The sequence below is a fragment of the Mauremys mutica genome, chromosome 13 (genome assembly GCF_020497125.1).
Source record: "Mauremys mutica isolate MM-2020 ecotype Southern chromosome 13, ASM2049712v1, whole genome shotgun sequence".
NCBI lineage: Eukaryota > Metazoa > Chordata > Testudines > Geoemydidae > Mauremys > Mauremys mutica.
In genome coordinates, this window is record NC_059084.1 from 14,616,588 (window position 1) to 14,631,815 (window position 15,228).

At 40.5% G+C, this 15,228-nt stretch overlaps 1 protein-coding gene across 1 annotated transcript in view; it reads left to right on the plus strand.

Annotated features, from left to right (window-relative positions):
• The first annotated feature begins 331 nt into the window (after positions 1 to 331).
• SALL4 (spalt like transcription factor 4) overlaps positions 332 to 15,228 on the plus strand; it is a 122,331-nt gene continuing 107,434 nt past the window's right edge. Inside the window, exon 1 of the mRNA XM_044986313.1 lies at positions 332 to 350. Coding sequence (XP_044842248.1) covers positions 347 to 350 — 4 coding nt within the window. The 5' untranslated portion in view covers positions 332 to 346. The remainder of the gene's footprint in view (positions 351 to 15,228) is intronic.

Genomic DNA, 15,228 nt, shown 5'->3' on the forward strand with positions numbered 1-15,228 from the left:
ACAGTTTAAGGCCAAATATTTAAAATGCCCATCAAACTAATAATTGATTTTTTTCCCTCCATGACTTTGTATTAAGTCACACATAAAATGTGTTTTGCAGAGCCATTCTAAATTATATTCTTCTCACCAGCCCCCACCCTCTCTTCTAATTATAACCTACTATGCTGAGTGGCAAATTAGAACTAATTAGATCAAATTGTGTCAGAAACAGAAATAGAAAGAATACAGCCTTCTCACTCAGTTTGAATTTCAAGCCAAACATCTTTGACCACCTGGGAATCACTTTCTTAGAAACTTGGCAGTTGAACTGTCTTGTCCCTTCAAACAGTCTTCCTTCAAATTACCAATGGGTATATAGCTTTTTTTTAAAATGCTAAATGTACTAACCTATGTGAGTTGATAATTATACTTGCAAGTGCCTAGGCAATTCTTAAATGTAGTGAACATAAATATTTCTAGTGGTGTCATTCAGTGATAGTAGCATCTGGACTTCCTGTATATAATAATAATTTAAATTTTAATAATAAAAATCCGAGTTGGGAGAATGGTAAAGCACAAAGAAAAAAGTCTTACTGACTTTTCTGAAAAAACAATGAGGAGTCCTTGTGGCACCTTAGAGACTAACAAATTTATTTGGGAAAGCTTATGCCCAAATACATTTGTTAGTCTCTAGGGGGTCACAAGGACTCCTCGTTGTTTTTGCTGTCACAGCTACCACTCTGAAACCCATCTTTTCTGAGACAATTGGGTAAAAATACAACCTGCTTTTCCTCCTTTTCTCACAGATTTCCTGAAGCTCTGTTACCAAACTGTTGGTTTTAACCCTTTAGCTTCTGAGATGAAATCACTCTTGCTGTGACTTGTTTTTGGCTTTAGGAGACGATCAAACATTGTTGATGAGCAGAAATAGATGTTGCTGAGTTACATAAGTAACATGTTTTGGAACCTGTCTTCAGTCTAACACACTTAGTCAGAAGGCCAAAAACATATCCACGCCACAGAACAAACTTAAAAATAATTCTTCTACATAAAGGGAGAAAGATGACACAATTCACTCTGAAATGCAGCCTCTTAATGAACATGTATTTAAAAGACAAATATCCACAAGGCTTTTCTAAATTTAATTAATGAGGGTTTTTTTTGTGTGTTTGTTTTTCCAGTTCAGATAAGAAATATATATTGGCAAAAAAGCATATAGACTGGTGAAGTTGCCATGTCTGCTAGCATTGCAAAATATAGGTCAATAAGTCATGTTTGCAATCCAAAAGCACATAGGATTACTCTCTCTTTTTAAAATTCGGCAGTAAATCAGAACTACTGTATCTATAGCTGTCAATCATGAAAGCAAAATCCAATAGAGATGATAATGTATGGGAAAGCAGATATAAAATATATTAAATCTTCCCTCCCAGAAATTTTTTTCAGCTTATCCTTACCTTCTGTCCAAAGCTTTTCACTTTCTCAAGTTTCTTTACATGTGACTTGTTAATCCATCAGCCTTGTTTATCCAACCAGGTTTATTAATGACAAATGTTTCTGGCCTTGTTGAGTTATGACTGTAAACTGAAAGAATATGAGGGCCAAGGTGAAAAGGTGATTTCTTTATAACAGCTGTAATTTATCCTGGGCTTTGGCCAGGCCTTTGATTTTGGACTGGCTCTGGATATAGTATTCCTACTGATTGCATTAGAATAGCCCTTAGGGGTCATGCTGAATTCCAGGGCCCTGGAACCAGTTAGAAGAATGGAAGATGACCATATGTGCAGGGTTAGAGAATGATAATAAGGTGCAGCACAATAAAGCACAAGACAACCCTGGGTGTTTTGGAAATCCTCTGCCATGCCTTGTGCATGCTGTCATTCATATAGGCATTACGCAAGAAATGCTACTCAGCTTGTTCAGGGGGGAGAAAAGAAAGCAAGAGACAAGAAATTAAGTATCTTGGTTAGATCCTGGGTTCATTAAACATCTCTTGTAATGAGAAGTTTAAGTGTATCATATTACTACTGTTTAGATTTCGAAAGGACACGGCAGGCCCAGTGCCATCTAAAGCAGCTTCATAAAGTGCTGTTCCGAATGTAATGCTTGTACAAATAGCTAAACAGTCTCTGAGTCTCATTAGGTAGGAGGAAATGTAGAACATGAGATCCCGTCTCCAATTTTAACCTTATCTTTTATGGACCTGAAAATTAGATTCTTGAGAGAGGCAGATGTTCCCCTACATTGCCAGTTTTCCTGAGGGAAATTTGTTATAGGCAATTTAAATGTTGTGGCATTTTTGTGATTTTTTTTATTATTATTATTATTATTATTTTTTATTCCTTTAAAACAAATAATGTTACAATTATACAAGATTCCAAGTTGCATGCAGGGCATTCTATAAAGGGGACTGAAGTGTACAAACTGAGCAATGTAGATGTAACCTCACCCAAAAACATAGCAAATACTGATAAAATTTTGGCGCATGTATCTGACCCTATTTTACACTCCTACTCTCAGATCTACGAAATCATCATCAAACTCTTGTTTACAGCATGTGGACAGAATTCAGTGCAAGCTGAGCAATCAGGGATTTTCTCTCCCTCCTCCGCTAATCTATTGCTAGTGGAAAATACCAGAGTGAAATCTCTGGTGACTGAGGTCTACGCTTTCCCCACACCACATCAAACCCATGGGCACCTTTATTTCCAGATGCAAACACATGGTTAGTGATCTAATTACAATTGTACAAATCGCTGTAGGAGCACTTTGTGCCTTCAAAAACAGCAATCCTACCTCTTAAAGTACAATTTTGCTGCTTGTTGAAAGGTCCCACTTCTTTGAAGGGCAGTTGATTTTCATGCCTCAGTGAAGCATTGCTGATGTTCTCCAGTTGTGGCAATGCTGATCCGTGGCCTGATTCAAGACCCACTGAAGTCAACTGAGGGCTTTTCGCTGACTTCAACAGGCTTTGGATCATTCCGCTGCTGCAGGGCATAATATTTGAATTATGTCAGATCCATCAGATACCTGAATGTGGGCTAACTAGTTAATTGTGATAATGTATAGTATATCATCTGCATATATACATAAAACATACATGGAAAAATGCTTACAGTATCTATAATCCTCCTACTTGTCTACTCATCATATGTGTCAAAAGGACAGAGTACATGCATCTAAGTCCAAAGATACGAATAGGAATCTCAGTGCAAAGTATAAACTATTGTTCAGTGTTTGGAACATGCCTGGCACGTAGAGTGGGCAGCACTGTAAATAAATAATAGTGGGGGGGGGAAAGTGGGTCATATTAATATTGCTGCCCTCAAGCATTCAAAAAATCTTGCATTAGCCTCTAAAAATCATGGGGGGGGTTCTTTTGTTTTGTTTTGATTTAATAAATACATGCTGAGTTCTCTTTGGCCATGTCTACACTAGCAGTTATGTTGGTAAGATTTTTTTTTTTGTCACTCGGATGTGAAAAAACCAACTCCCTGGAGCAATGTAATTTTTGCTCGCATAAGTGCTCATTTGCACAGCACTATGTCAGCAGGAGATGGTCTCCAGCTGACATAACTGCCACCGCTCAATGAGCTGGCTTCATGTCGAAAAGAGAGGTCTCTCCCATCGGCATAGAGCGGCTACACAAGCCCTCTTACAGCAGCACAGCTGCATCGATATAGCTGGGCTGCTGCAAGCTTGTAAGTCAGGGGTAGGCAACCTATGGCACATGCACCAAAGGCAGCACACAAGCTGATTTTAAGTGACACTCACACTGCTCGGGTCCTGGCCACTGGTCCAGGGGGCTCTGCATTTTAATTTAATTTTAAATGAAGCTTCTTAAACATTTTAAAAACCTTATTTACTTTACATCAGTTTAGTTATATATTATAGACTTATAGAAAGAGACCTTCTAAAAATGTTAAAATGTGTTACTGGCACACGAAACCTTAAATCAGAGTGGATAAATGAAGACTTGGCACACCACTTCTGAAAGGTTGCCGACCCCTGTTGTAAGTGTAGACATGGCCTTTGTCTTTTGGATTTTAGCCATATTTTCAGTCTTTTTTTCTGCAACCATGAGGTCCTGAAACTCATTAGAAAGAAAAAGAGAACTGTGATTCTCACGTAATCAACTAAGATGGGGTGTAAAAAATTGCTAGTGAGCAACACTGTAATATTGCCCAACCCACCACACAATTTGTGCATGACAGACCGTGTCTGCACAAGAGAAGGCCAAAAGTGGAATGACGGAGCTGTTGCAGGTCAGGACTGAGGGTATGTTTTCACTGGCAATGTTAAAGCATTGCCGTGGCAGTGCTTTAACATGACTGTGTAGTCGCGGCACCAGCGCTAGGAGAGAACTCTCCCAGCGCTTTTAAAAAAAACTACACCCCCACAAGGGGAGTAGCTCCCAGTGCTGGGGCACTGTCTACACTGCCACTTTACAGTGCTGAAACTTGCAGCACTTGGGGGGTGTTTTTTCACACCCCTGAGTGAGAAAGTTGCAGCACTGTTAAGTGGCAGTGTAGACAAGGTCTCAGTCTACTGAAGCTGCTTCTTGCCTGGCTAAAGTCAATCCAATCCATCACATTCAAGAGCAATGAATTGAAATAGATACATTTTAAAAAAATGAATACAAAAACATTTTCCTTGATCCAAAGCCACAGAAGCTAGGACGTTCTCTAAATGAATAATGTGAAAGCCCTCTAGCAGGTAACTGCACCGTAGGCTCACATAATGGAAAGGCATTGTTTTATCTTCCCGTCCGATATGCCACCAGCCTTCTTTTACTCCTGCTGGAATTCTGCACCACTGTGCCATACAGAATTTGTGCAGAATTAATGTTCCCCACAGACTTCTATTTTTTTTTATGCAGAATTTGTGATTTTCACCAAAATGCTGCTTTTTTTCCATTTTTTCTGGCTGGGGCTGCCTGTGTGTGATTATTTTGACAAATAAAATATGCAGAATTTTAAAATATTGTGTATAGAATTTTTAATTTTTTTGGTGCAGAATTCCTCCAGGAGTATTATTTGCAGAAAGCTGACCTTGTGTCAAAGATGATCTGACTGACATTTTCTGTTTCTGGAAATGATTATTCTGTTTATAAAAAGTTCAGCTAAGAAAAGCCTTGAAGTTTCCTTCTCCATTTCCACTGATCTTTAAGACTGAGTTACAGTCTCTATTTGTGATAAACTTTGGAAGTTATTCTTAAGAGATTTTGACCCCAAAACTAGAAAATACAAGAAGTATTCAGGTATAAATGTAGTGAATATGAAAAAGATAAAGTAATATTGACAAGGGAGATAAAAGCAAACTAAAGCAAAAAGGACTAGACTTCCAAAAGTGCTTGGCACCCAATTCTCTTGCAAGATTTTGAAAAGCTCCTACGTAAGCGCTTGTGACGAATTCACAATCCTATGTGTAATGAAAAGAGAGATTGCCAGAAACATGCAATACTGCCATCGTATCTGAATTTTCAACCTCTCATACAATCTCAGCAATTGAAGCATCTCTTCCAAAGCTTCATTGCTTACTTTGTTATTCCATAGTGATGTTTTCCCAATAGAGGTTCTTGTCTAATTTTTTTAATTATTATTAATCTGTCTGTGCTATAAATATTCAGTACTCCTTAGGCCTTTTGGAAAAGATTCACATTCCCTTTTCTAGCATTCAGTTCTCCCACTGAACTGATAAGCAGATCAGTCACTAACACATCAATAAAGAAGAGCAATGTTGTACCTTAATATTTGACATCATTACCCAACACACCCATGCAAAACAAACGGCAAGGAATGCAGTTTTTCATGCTTTATCAGCTGTAACTAAACATGTGGTTACAAAAAAAATGAATCACTCAAAGTTAATGAAGCTTTAGTTATGATTTCATATAATCCTTTTTAAACAAAACAAATTCCATTGAAAGAATATAATAGATTAACTCTGGGACTGAATCAATTTGTTTTAACTTCAATGTTATTTACTACCCATACACTTTCCATCTTAGGCTCAAACTCTGTTTTGTCACTGCCAGCAGCACTTTTAAATTTTGTTTAAAGTAACCTAAAATACTCTCAGTTCTAGTTTCCTAGAAACTGAACGCCAGTGGTGTGCTGTGGCATTTTTAGCCAGGTATGCAAAATGGCATCATCCGCACTGTGTGACTTTGCGTATATGGTATATCGTACATGAGAGATCATGTTGTTCAGAGGATGCCATTTTGTTCTGCATCTGGGGGCCAGATGGAACTGTCCCACTGGCACAGCCAGTCCTGGGAAATACAATGTATGCCTTGACTAAAATGACAGCCTGCTACTGCATAATGCCCCTTTTAAGATTTGAGTCTAGGGCAAGTCCACACTACAGCGTGGATCGATGCTCTGGTAAAGACCCACCAAATTGACTGCATATTGCTCTTCAGTCAACCCCTGTACTCTACCCCCCCCCCCCCCCCCCCGATGAGAAGAGTAAGGTAAGTCGACAGGAGACCCCGCAGTAACTCGATCTAAGGTACATTGACTCCAGCTACGTTATTCACGTAACTGGAGTTGCATAGCATAGGTCAGCTTACCACAGTAGTGTAGATATAGCCTAAGTGGACTAATCTGTTTTCTTTACTGAAATACTAGTTTAGCAGCAAGAAAAACAAACTCAGAAATTTTGATTACTCAGGTGCCATTTATATGCACATTAAACTCAATAGAATAATAATGTTTTGGTCTTCTAGAGTGCCTTTTGTCAATAGAGCTTAACTATTTTAAAGATATTAAGAAATGTAGCATCACAATAGCCTAGTGAAGTTGGAAGAGTCTATGCGGAATGGAGAAGCTGAGGCACAAGTTGTTGAAGTGACATGGTCATACAGTGAATCAATTGTGAAACCAGGAATAGAATTACAATTTCCTGATTTCCAGCCCCATGTTTTAACCACAAGACCATAAATAACATCTAGAACAAAGTTTAGATTGTCCAAAGATTCAGAAAAATCTTAGGGGGTCTGTGTGTTTTTGTTTGTTTTTTGTTTTTCTGGGGTGAGTAATACATGAGGTTATTACACCAGCCTCTCATATCTGAGATCTGAGTTCATGGCTTACATTAGAGCTGCCCCCCAAACAGTTTTCCTATTTAAGAATAGGAATCGTTTCATGGGACAAAAAGTCAATTCCCACAGAAGTCTGGTTTTCCCATAGGAAATTTTGAAACAATATTTTTAATTTGAAATCTACATTTTTGGAGTGGAAAATGCCATTTTTAAGTTAAAAACAAAACAGACATTTTTGTTTCACTTTGAAATGTGATTTGGAACAAAAACTTTCATTTCAAATTGGTTTGAAACCTGCTGGAGGAAAATTTTCTCAGTGGGAGGGAGAAGGGGAATTGTTTTCTGACCAGCATTACTTAGATCACAACTGACAGTGAATTTGTTGGTTTCCTCTTAGGTGATGGTCCATAAATGCAGTTATGTCACTATCCTAGTTAGACAGTTGCACCCTACACGTAGGCCCCCCCACCAAAAAATTATTTGTACTCTTAGCAGTAATAGTACAAGCAAGGGGATTGTGCACTGGACTGGGCTCAGCCAGGGTAGAGAAGCCTTTTCTGCTGCTCACGAAACTTAGGGCTTGTCTACAGTGGCACTTTACAGCACTGCAACTTTCTAGCTCAGGGGTGTGAAACCCCCTCCGCCCCGCGAGCACTGCAAGTTTCAGTGTTGTAAAGTGCCAGTGTAGACAGTGCACCAGCACTGGTAGCTCCCAGAGCTCTGCCGTGACTACATAAGCCACATTAATGTTGCCAGTGAAGACATGCCCAATGTGCCCATCAATGGCAGAAGAGGGCAGAGCCTGCTTCCAAACACCTGCCAGTATTTGGCCAAAGCTTGTCTGACAAGCTGGTTATAAGTGGAAACTGAATGTAGCATGTGCACTAGTTGCTCCAAGTGCACAAATACCTGCTTGTGTGTGCAAATGTTGGGGTTTTTTTTTTCTGTATATCCTAATTAAGACTACTACAAACTGCCAGGGATTAAGAAGAAATTTTCTTCTTGTGTATGTTAATGGATAATTGTCTGTTCTGAGGGGTTTATATTTTTTCTATGGAGAATATGATGCTAACCACTGTTGGAAACCGGACACTGGATTAGATGGGGCATTGTTGTGATTCATTGTGTCAGTTCCCATATTCCTATACCCATTTACTCCTAGCCCAGCTCTAAGAAACTTTTTAACTCCCTTATAATGAGAGTTAAATTTTCAAACCTCCTCAAGCCAACTTGCAATCTAGTGCACCTGTGTTTTCGCTTGAAGTGAATTACTTCCACAAAAAGGAGGGGCTGTTATTTTGGCAATACAAGGCTTATGTTTGCTCCTGCAGACCCTGCAGTTGAATACCTAATGTCTGATATACATGCACAAGTAGCTGTGTTTTGGGGCGTAGAGATTATGCCCCATTTACAGATGCAATCAGTCTTTCTCACAAGGGGGTGTACAAAATCAGAAGGCGAAGTTTGAAAATGTGGCCTGTTGATAAGGATGTGAATGAAAGTGGCTGACTGTATAAATCCCAATTAGTATCTCCTGGAAACTCCTTGGAAACTTTACAGACAGGTAAAATCAGAAAATAAACTCGGCTTGTCCCCACTTGAAAGCTATTTTGGGTTATATTTGTGATCCAAATTAAGTGATCCAAAACAACTGTTGGGCAAGGAGGACATCTACACTACCTTGATATCCTGGATTAAGCTACTCCCCACTAGAATCACTGTGTCCAATACCATGTTGTTTTGAAATAAGCACTCAGCATTCTGGGCAGATGTCCCATGGTGCAATGCTTCTCCACTATGCTCTGTGCATTCTGGGATTTTTTTTCTTGCTGAGCATTGTGAGATAACTACCAGAAAGCACTGGAATTCTAGGACTTGGGGTCAAACTAAATAATTCCCATAATTCTTCTCATTGCATCCTATCATTCTTTGGCAAGCTCACACCATTTTCAGAATGCCATCAGGCGGCATTGGGGGAAACCCTGCTGAGCACTGAAATCCTGACCATCATTAGCACAAACAGGTTGCTGTGTTTGTGTCTCAAATTGCGCAGTGGCTTGAGGCAGGGCAATATGGGCACCTGAGGAGAAGACGGTGGAATTTGAGAAGTCATTTCTGTATGATTTATGCCTAGAGTAGCTTCACTTGGTGGAGCACTGCTTCTGGGCTCATCCAACTAGCACTGAGGAGTGGGACAGGATAGTGATGCAGACCTGGGATGAACAACAGTGCTGGCAGAACTTTAGGATGTCAAAGGTGACTTTCCTAAAAATCTGTCCATAGCTCATTCCTGAGCTGCACTGCTGGGCCACCCACATGATTTCCCTGCAGCATGGAGAAGGGTGTGGTCATCACCAGCTAGAACCTCACTACTAGCTAACCAGTTGGTTACTAAATCACCTGTCAGGGAGGTGTGTGCTGTTATCAAGAAGTACTATTCCCCAAGGTCATATAGATTGCCTGGGAGGTTGTTGATGGATTTTCACAGTTGGGGTTTCCAAATTGTACTGGGGACCATTTATGGAACCCAAATACCTATTGTTTGCTGTCCACAGCAGGCCTCAAAGTTGATCAACACAAAGGGGTGTTTCTCCATGGTGCTGGAAGGCCTGGGGGGTCACTGTAAAAGGACCATAATGTCAGGACCTTTTGGAAATGCTGGCCTGTCTTCTGCAATGGAAAAATGGAACTTTTTCTCCAAGGACCAATATAGACACTGATGATATTGTGATTCCACCTGTCATTCTAGGAGGACCAGTTTTTACCATCTGCTTTTCTGGCTTATGAAGTCTTATAGTGAACATCTGGTGTGAGAGCAAGGAGAGAGGTGGACAGATTTACTGAGCACATTAAGAAAAGCCAACAAAAGTGGCCTCTACAAAATGCTGGAAATGGTCAGGGACACAAGGTCAGGGATGCATTATGCTTTTCCTTTGAGGCTAGAACAATATTGTGAATCTTTGGTGTATGTTTTTTAGTGTGTGTGTGTGCGTGCATGCACACCTGCTTTATGTAGGGATTGATTATGATAATTGGTACAAAAATCTTAGTAAGCTTCACTTGGGATTTTTATGTTGATTGGTCCAACGCGCCTATAAAACTTGTAAACCACGTGCCAACATTTTCAAAGAATTTTTAATAAATAAGAAATAATCCACCAAGTTGTACATTGTGAATAGTTAAAACAAAACCTCTGTTGAACATCCATAACTTAAAACCCAATCCAAGCAGAACTAATAAACAAAGAACTGCATGTCTGTGCTTTCAAGATCGCACATTGGTATACAGGGGAGGAGAGGTTAAAATGTTCTGTATGTCTTGGGGTATGGGATGGGGTTAGATCATGGGAGTTAAAGGTTCTCTCAATAGCCACTGTTGTCCTGTGATGTGGATTGTTGAAGGAAGGGCCAGTTCCTCGGAGTTGGGAAAGTGAAGGGTGCATCCCAGTATGCAGAGCTCTCAGAGGGAAAGGGCAGTGGGTAGGTTGGGATGGACCCTGTACTTTATTCTTCTCTCTCTTTGTCCATGGGGACTGTAGCATGTCCAGTGCCAGCACTAGGGAAGGAGAGTGGACAACGGAAGTAGCTATTGTCCAAATTCTAGTCTCCATGCCAACAATCATTTAAATGTTGCTTTTTCTAAATTTTGGCATTCGATTCCCATGGGCTCTTCCCAGCCTGAAGTGTGTTTGGAGATTGTTTGAAAATGTCTTACCTTCTTCCCCATTTATATAGGACCCCAAAATGGGGTGGGGTGGTGGCTGGGAGGTTTTGATTGAGACATCTGGAAAGACGGTTAAAAATTGCGTGTACATCCAGCAGATTGCTGGTGGTCTGGGATTAGAAGGTGGTTTTGGTAGTAGCATGGTCAGGCCAGTAATTGCATGTGCACCGCTGCAGGCTATCCTTACTTCAGATATTGTTAACCTGAGGTGTGTCCCCAAAAGGCAAAGGAGGATCCTGTTCAGAAAGGCAATGAACAAATCAGGAAGCTATACCCCACTGCTGTTTGCCAGGATGGTTCCCCCAAATCTGATGTGAGAGTGCAAGGGAAACACAAGCTACATGGCCAGTCTTCCCAGAGCTGCATTTATTGTACAACGCGTGCCAGAATAGAGCACCATCTTTGCCTTAAGTTCTCTTAGATGATCAGCATAAAGTGCACTGCAAACTAAATAGACTTCTGCAGTAATTTTTCTGAATCCAAGGGAGGGAGTATGCCTGAATGTCTTCTAATGCCTTAAACTCTCTATGCATTTTGAAATGTCTGTGTAGCCTGAGTTGGGCAATTTACCTAACTCAAAGCTGAGGGCATTAATGAAACTGTGAGGCAGAAAAACGTTAGGATTGCTTTTTCTTTCCTGTATTTGTCACTACAAAAAATGTGTCTTCCATTCAGTGTGTGCTATTTTTTAACAATGCTATCAGCTTGGTCAGCTGGGGGGAGAGGGATCAGTAAGCGATATGGCAAGGGGTGTGTGTGAAAGGCATGACCTGGAAAGCTTGAGGGGTGGTTCTGTGCTTGCATATTTTGCTTTTTTATTCTCCGATGTAGCTGCCAGCCATTTTGAGCACCCAACAGTTAAAAGCTGAGGAGGCAGAGAGAGGCTAACACAATATGCTGGCACCCCTGACAGTATCCGGGACAAATGTGTTTAAATCCTCCAGTGCACTTTTATTGTAATATAACACAGACTATTTTCAGGAAGAGCTCCCCTCTCCACGTTAGTTCTGAGCCTGTGATTTGGATGGCTCCTGTGTCTCTCTGGTTTAGTAGCTTGGGGAAATCCTGAAATCATAGAATAACAGGGTTGGAAGGGACCTCAGGAGATCATCTAGTCCAAGCCCCTGCTCAAAGCAGGACCAATCACCAGACAGATTTTTTTCCCCAGATCCCTAAATGGGCCCCTCAAGGATTAAACTCACAACCCTGAGTTTAGCAGGCCAATGCTCAAACCACTGAGCTATCCAAGATCTCAATTGCCATCAGCTTGGCATCCTGTCATTGTGTGGCATGTTTACCAAAAATACCATCCAGCTCATGATAGTATCTGCAGACCATGCAAGCTCTGCCAGAGGTCTTTCATTATTGTACTTTACCTGCTGAAGCACCTTTCCCTTATTGCAGCATTGGCTCAGGCGCCAGGAGTGCCCCTCTCACTCATTTGTTCTGATAGCAATGCATTACAGAGACTCCTGTTCAGATATGTTGGGTCACACTCCTCCCCTAGTGAAGGGCCAGACCTCACCATGGGTCTATATGGAAGCATGAAGCATGGCTGCTGCATAATTGGTATTTGACTCTGGCTATGTGAAATTGACATGAGCTGGAATCACAAAGGACCACAAACCAGCATTTAATTGGGAAGATGACATCCGGTCTGTACAGGATAACACTGGGAGGACTGCCAGATTCAGTACATTGTTGTATGCAGTTTAGTTGTAGCTGTGTCAGTCCCAGGATATTAGAGAGACAAGGTGGGTGAGGTAATATCTTTTATTGGACCAACTTCTCCTGGTGAGAGACAAACTTTCAAGCCACACAGAGCTCTTCTTCAGGTCTGGAAAAGGTACTTAGAGAGTCACAACAAAATGCAAGGTGGAACAGATTGTTTAGCATAAGGAGTTAGCACATATTGTAAAGGACTATGTAATGTACAGTGGCCTGTTAACACCTCTACAGTCATAGGTTGGTCCCTATGGTCCCAACTACTTTGTTGTTTGAAGACTCATCCCAAATCTCAGTAAATTTACTTCCAAAGTGGGTTTGTTAATGGGAGTTGAAAAGCCAGATAATTTGAAACACAAACTTGTGTGTGGACCCAAGGCACTTAATTCGAAAAACCTCAATTTAACCTGAAAGAACTTTCAAGTGTGGAGAAATCCTAAGAGCTCAGGTCTGTCCTCTAATACACCAGTATAAATCCAGAATAATTTCCTCCATTGTATCTGAGAGCAGAATTGGGCCCTATGTGGCTACCACGAAGACTATTAGTCACTTAATTAAATTACTAGTGAATGCTGGTGTAAATATAAAATATAAAACCAAAGAAACCTGTTCTGAATCCCTTAGAAGGCAGACAATGAACATCAAATGAAAGAGCATGTCCATCCAGAAAATGACATTTTCATATCCCTGTAAATTAAATTAAAACAACAAATGACACAGTATGCCTTGACCGTGTAGCAAAGGTGTTTTATTTATGTTAAAAAAAAAATTGTTTAGCTTTTTGACTTCCTAGATGCTGTTGTAAAATCTGTTGTTTTTAATTTATTACTCTGAAAAACCACACACCTTTGACAGTGAACTATGACATAATTAGATGCAAACTACACATCTAAAAGCTGTTTACTTCCTGTAACTCTAGGATAGTTACTAATGAATCACTGACTCTTGGGATTCCCAGTTTGTAATGGAATACTCTGCAAACTTCTTATCAGATCCACAGTGATTTCTGTTCACAACAACAACAAAAAAAGTTTAGTCCATATGCACCGATTCTAAAGCATTTCTTAGCATGTCAGTCAGAGCAGTCATGGTGAGTCTGAAGGGATAAGAAAAGATAAAGTGTATCAAAGCAGGATCTGACATTTGTGATCCTATGCAGACCTTTCTTTCTAAGAGCATCTTGTGGACTGGACTGACAGCAGGGATTAATCCATGCAATGGCAATAAACAATAGTTGAAGTGGGGTTGAGGCCTAACACCTGGATGTTATGTTACCATCCGTAAAGAAGCCTGTTTCATGCTGTGAATGAATATATATGATTCTGACATTGTTTCCCTCTCTCAGCAACAGGTAAAGAGATTTTTTTGCAAATGAGAAAGCATCAGGACCTTTGATTCACATGTAAAGCTTTAGTATGTTTTGTGCATGACTTAAAGCAGATATGAGTGGTATACAGTGACATTTTGTGACTTTGTGCATATAAGCATTTTGAAGCTGGCCCCATCCGAATCAGCTTGACTCTTACCTGCTTTGTGTTAACTTCCCTTTACAAGAGAGATACATGGTTGCTTTCTGGATTTTTCTGTACAGGACAAAGGGAGCTTCTCCCTAAAAGTTATGTAGTACACAAAGAGATGGTACAACCTCAGTCCTGTGAAAGGAACCGTGATGCTGATCAGATTCCGTTATGTTTATTGGAACTGAGTTTGTCACGTCCTTTCAAGCGTAGCAATACCTTAAAGGGGGCGAATGACAGAGAAGATGAGGAAGTTTCCCTCCTCACCCTCTCTCTGAATTTAGGAATCATGACAAAAATATGTGGGTAGCTGATCACTGTAAATCCAAAAGACATAAAAGGTTAGAACGTATGCACAGTATTCTGAGAAAGTAATGGCTTCAGCAAAGCACGTCTAAAAAGCTCTCTTTATAGAGGCCCTTTCCTCAGTTGCTGGCCTAATTTAATCTCCTGTATTATCTATGGAACCTTCAGGGTCAGACTATGTAGGTCAGGGATTCATTGACATAGATGGTCGTCTTTTTTTTTTTTTTTCCCCTAGTCAAGAAGAAAAAGGAAAGTGGGCCAAGGAAAATGACAGCAGGCCGCGACAGTCATGTCCAGAAGATGATCCCTTTGAAGAGGCCAGGAGCATGGGGCATGAGAAAGGGAGGAATGGCAATAAAAAGGAGAGTGCTCCTTGGAGCCAAACAGTGGAAACACACATGGACTGAGGACATTGCCCTTGAGTTTTGAGAGGTTTCAACCCAGCCTGGCAGAATCAAACAGACCCTGGTGTTTGTTTTTGCTGACAAAAGTGGGGATGCAAAATGGGGAAACCTGATTAAGGGTGAGCAGGAAAATATCCTCATTACCCCTAATCAACACGGATATTGAAATAGCATGGTATAGTACTCAATAGCAAGAATTATGCCCAGGCAAATGAGTTTGTACAGCACGTAGTACAATAGTTAGGCTTTATGGTAATACAAATAAGAATAATATCACTACTACTATATTCCTAACGGCAGTAAAACAGGATTGCTGCCCACCCCGTTAACTTATTTGTCAGATACTTAACTATCTCATAGATTATTTTTATTTTTTTTGTGGGGGGGTCACTTCTGCAGGAACCTCAAAGGGTTCGAGGGAGGAGGTGATGCGAGTGGAGATTTCTTGCTGAAATACAACCTCCTGTTGGGTTTTGCTTTGTGAGCAAATCCAGGGAACACAGAATTTTCACCAAATTTGGTTGGCATT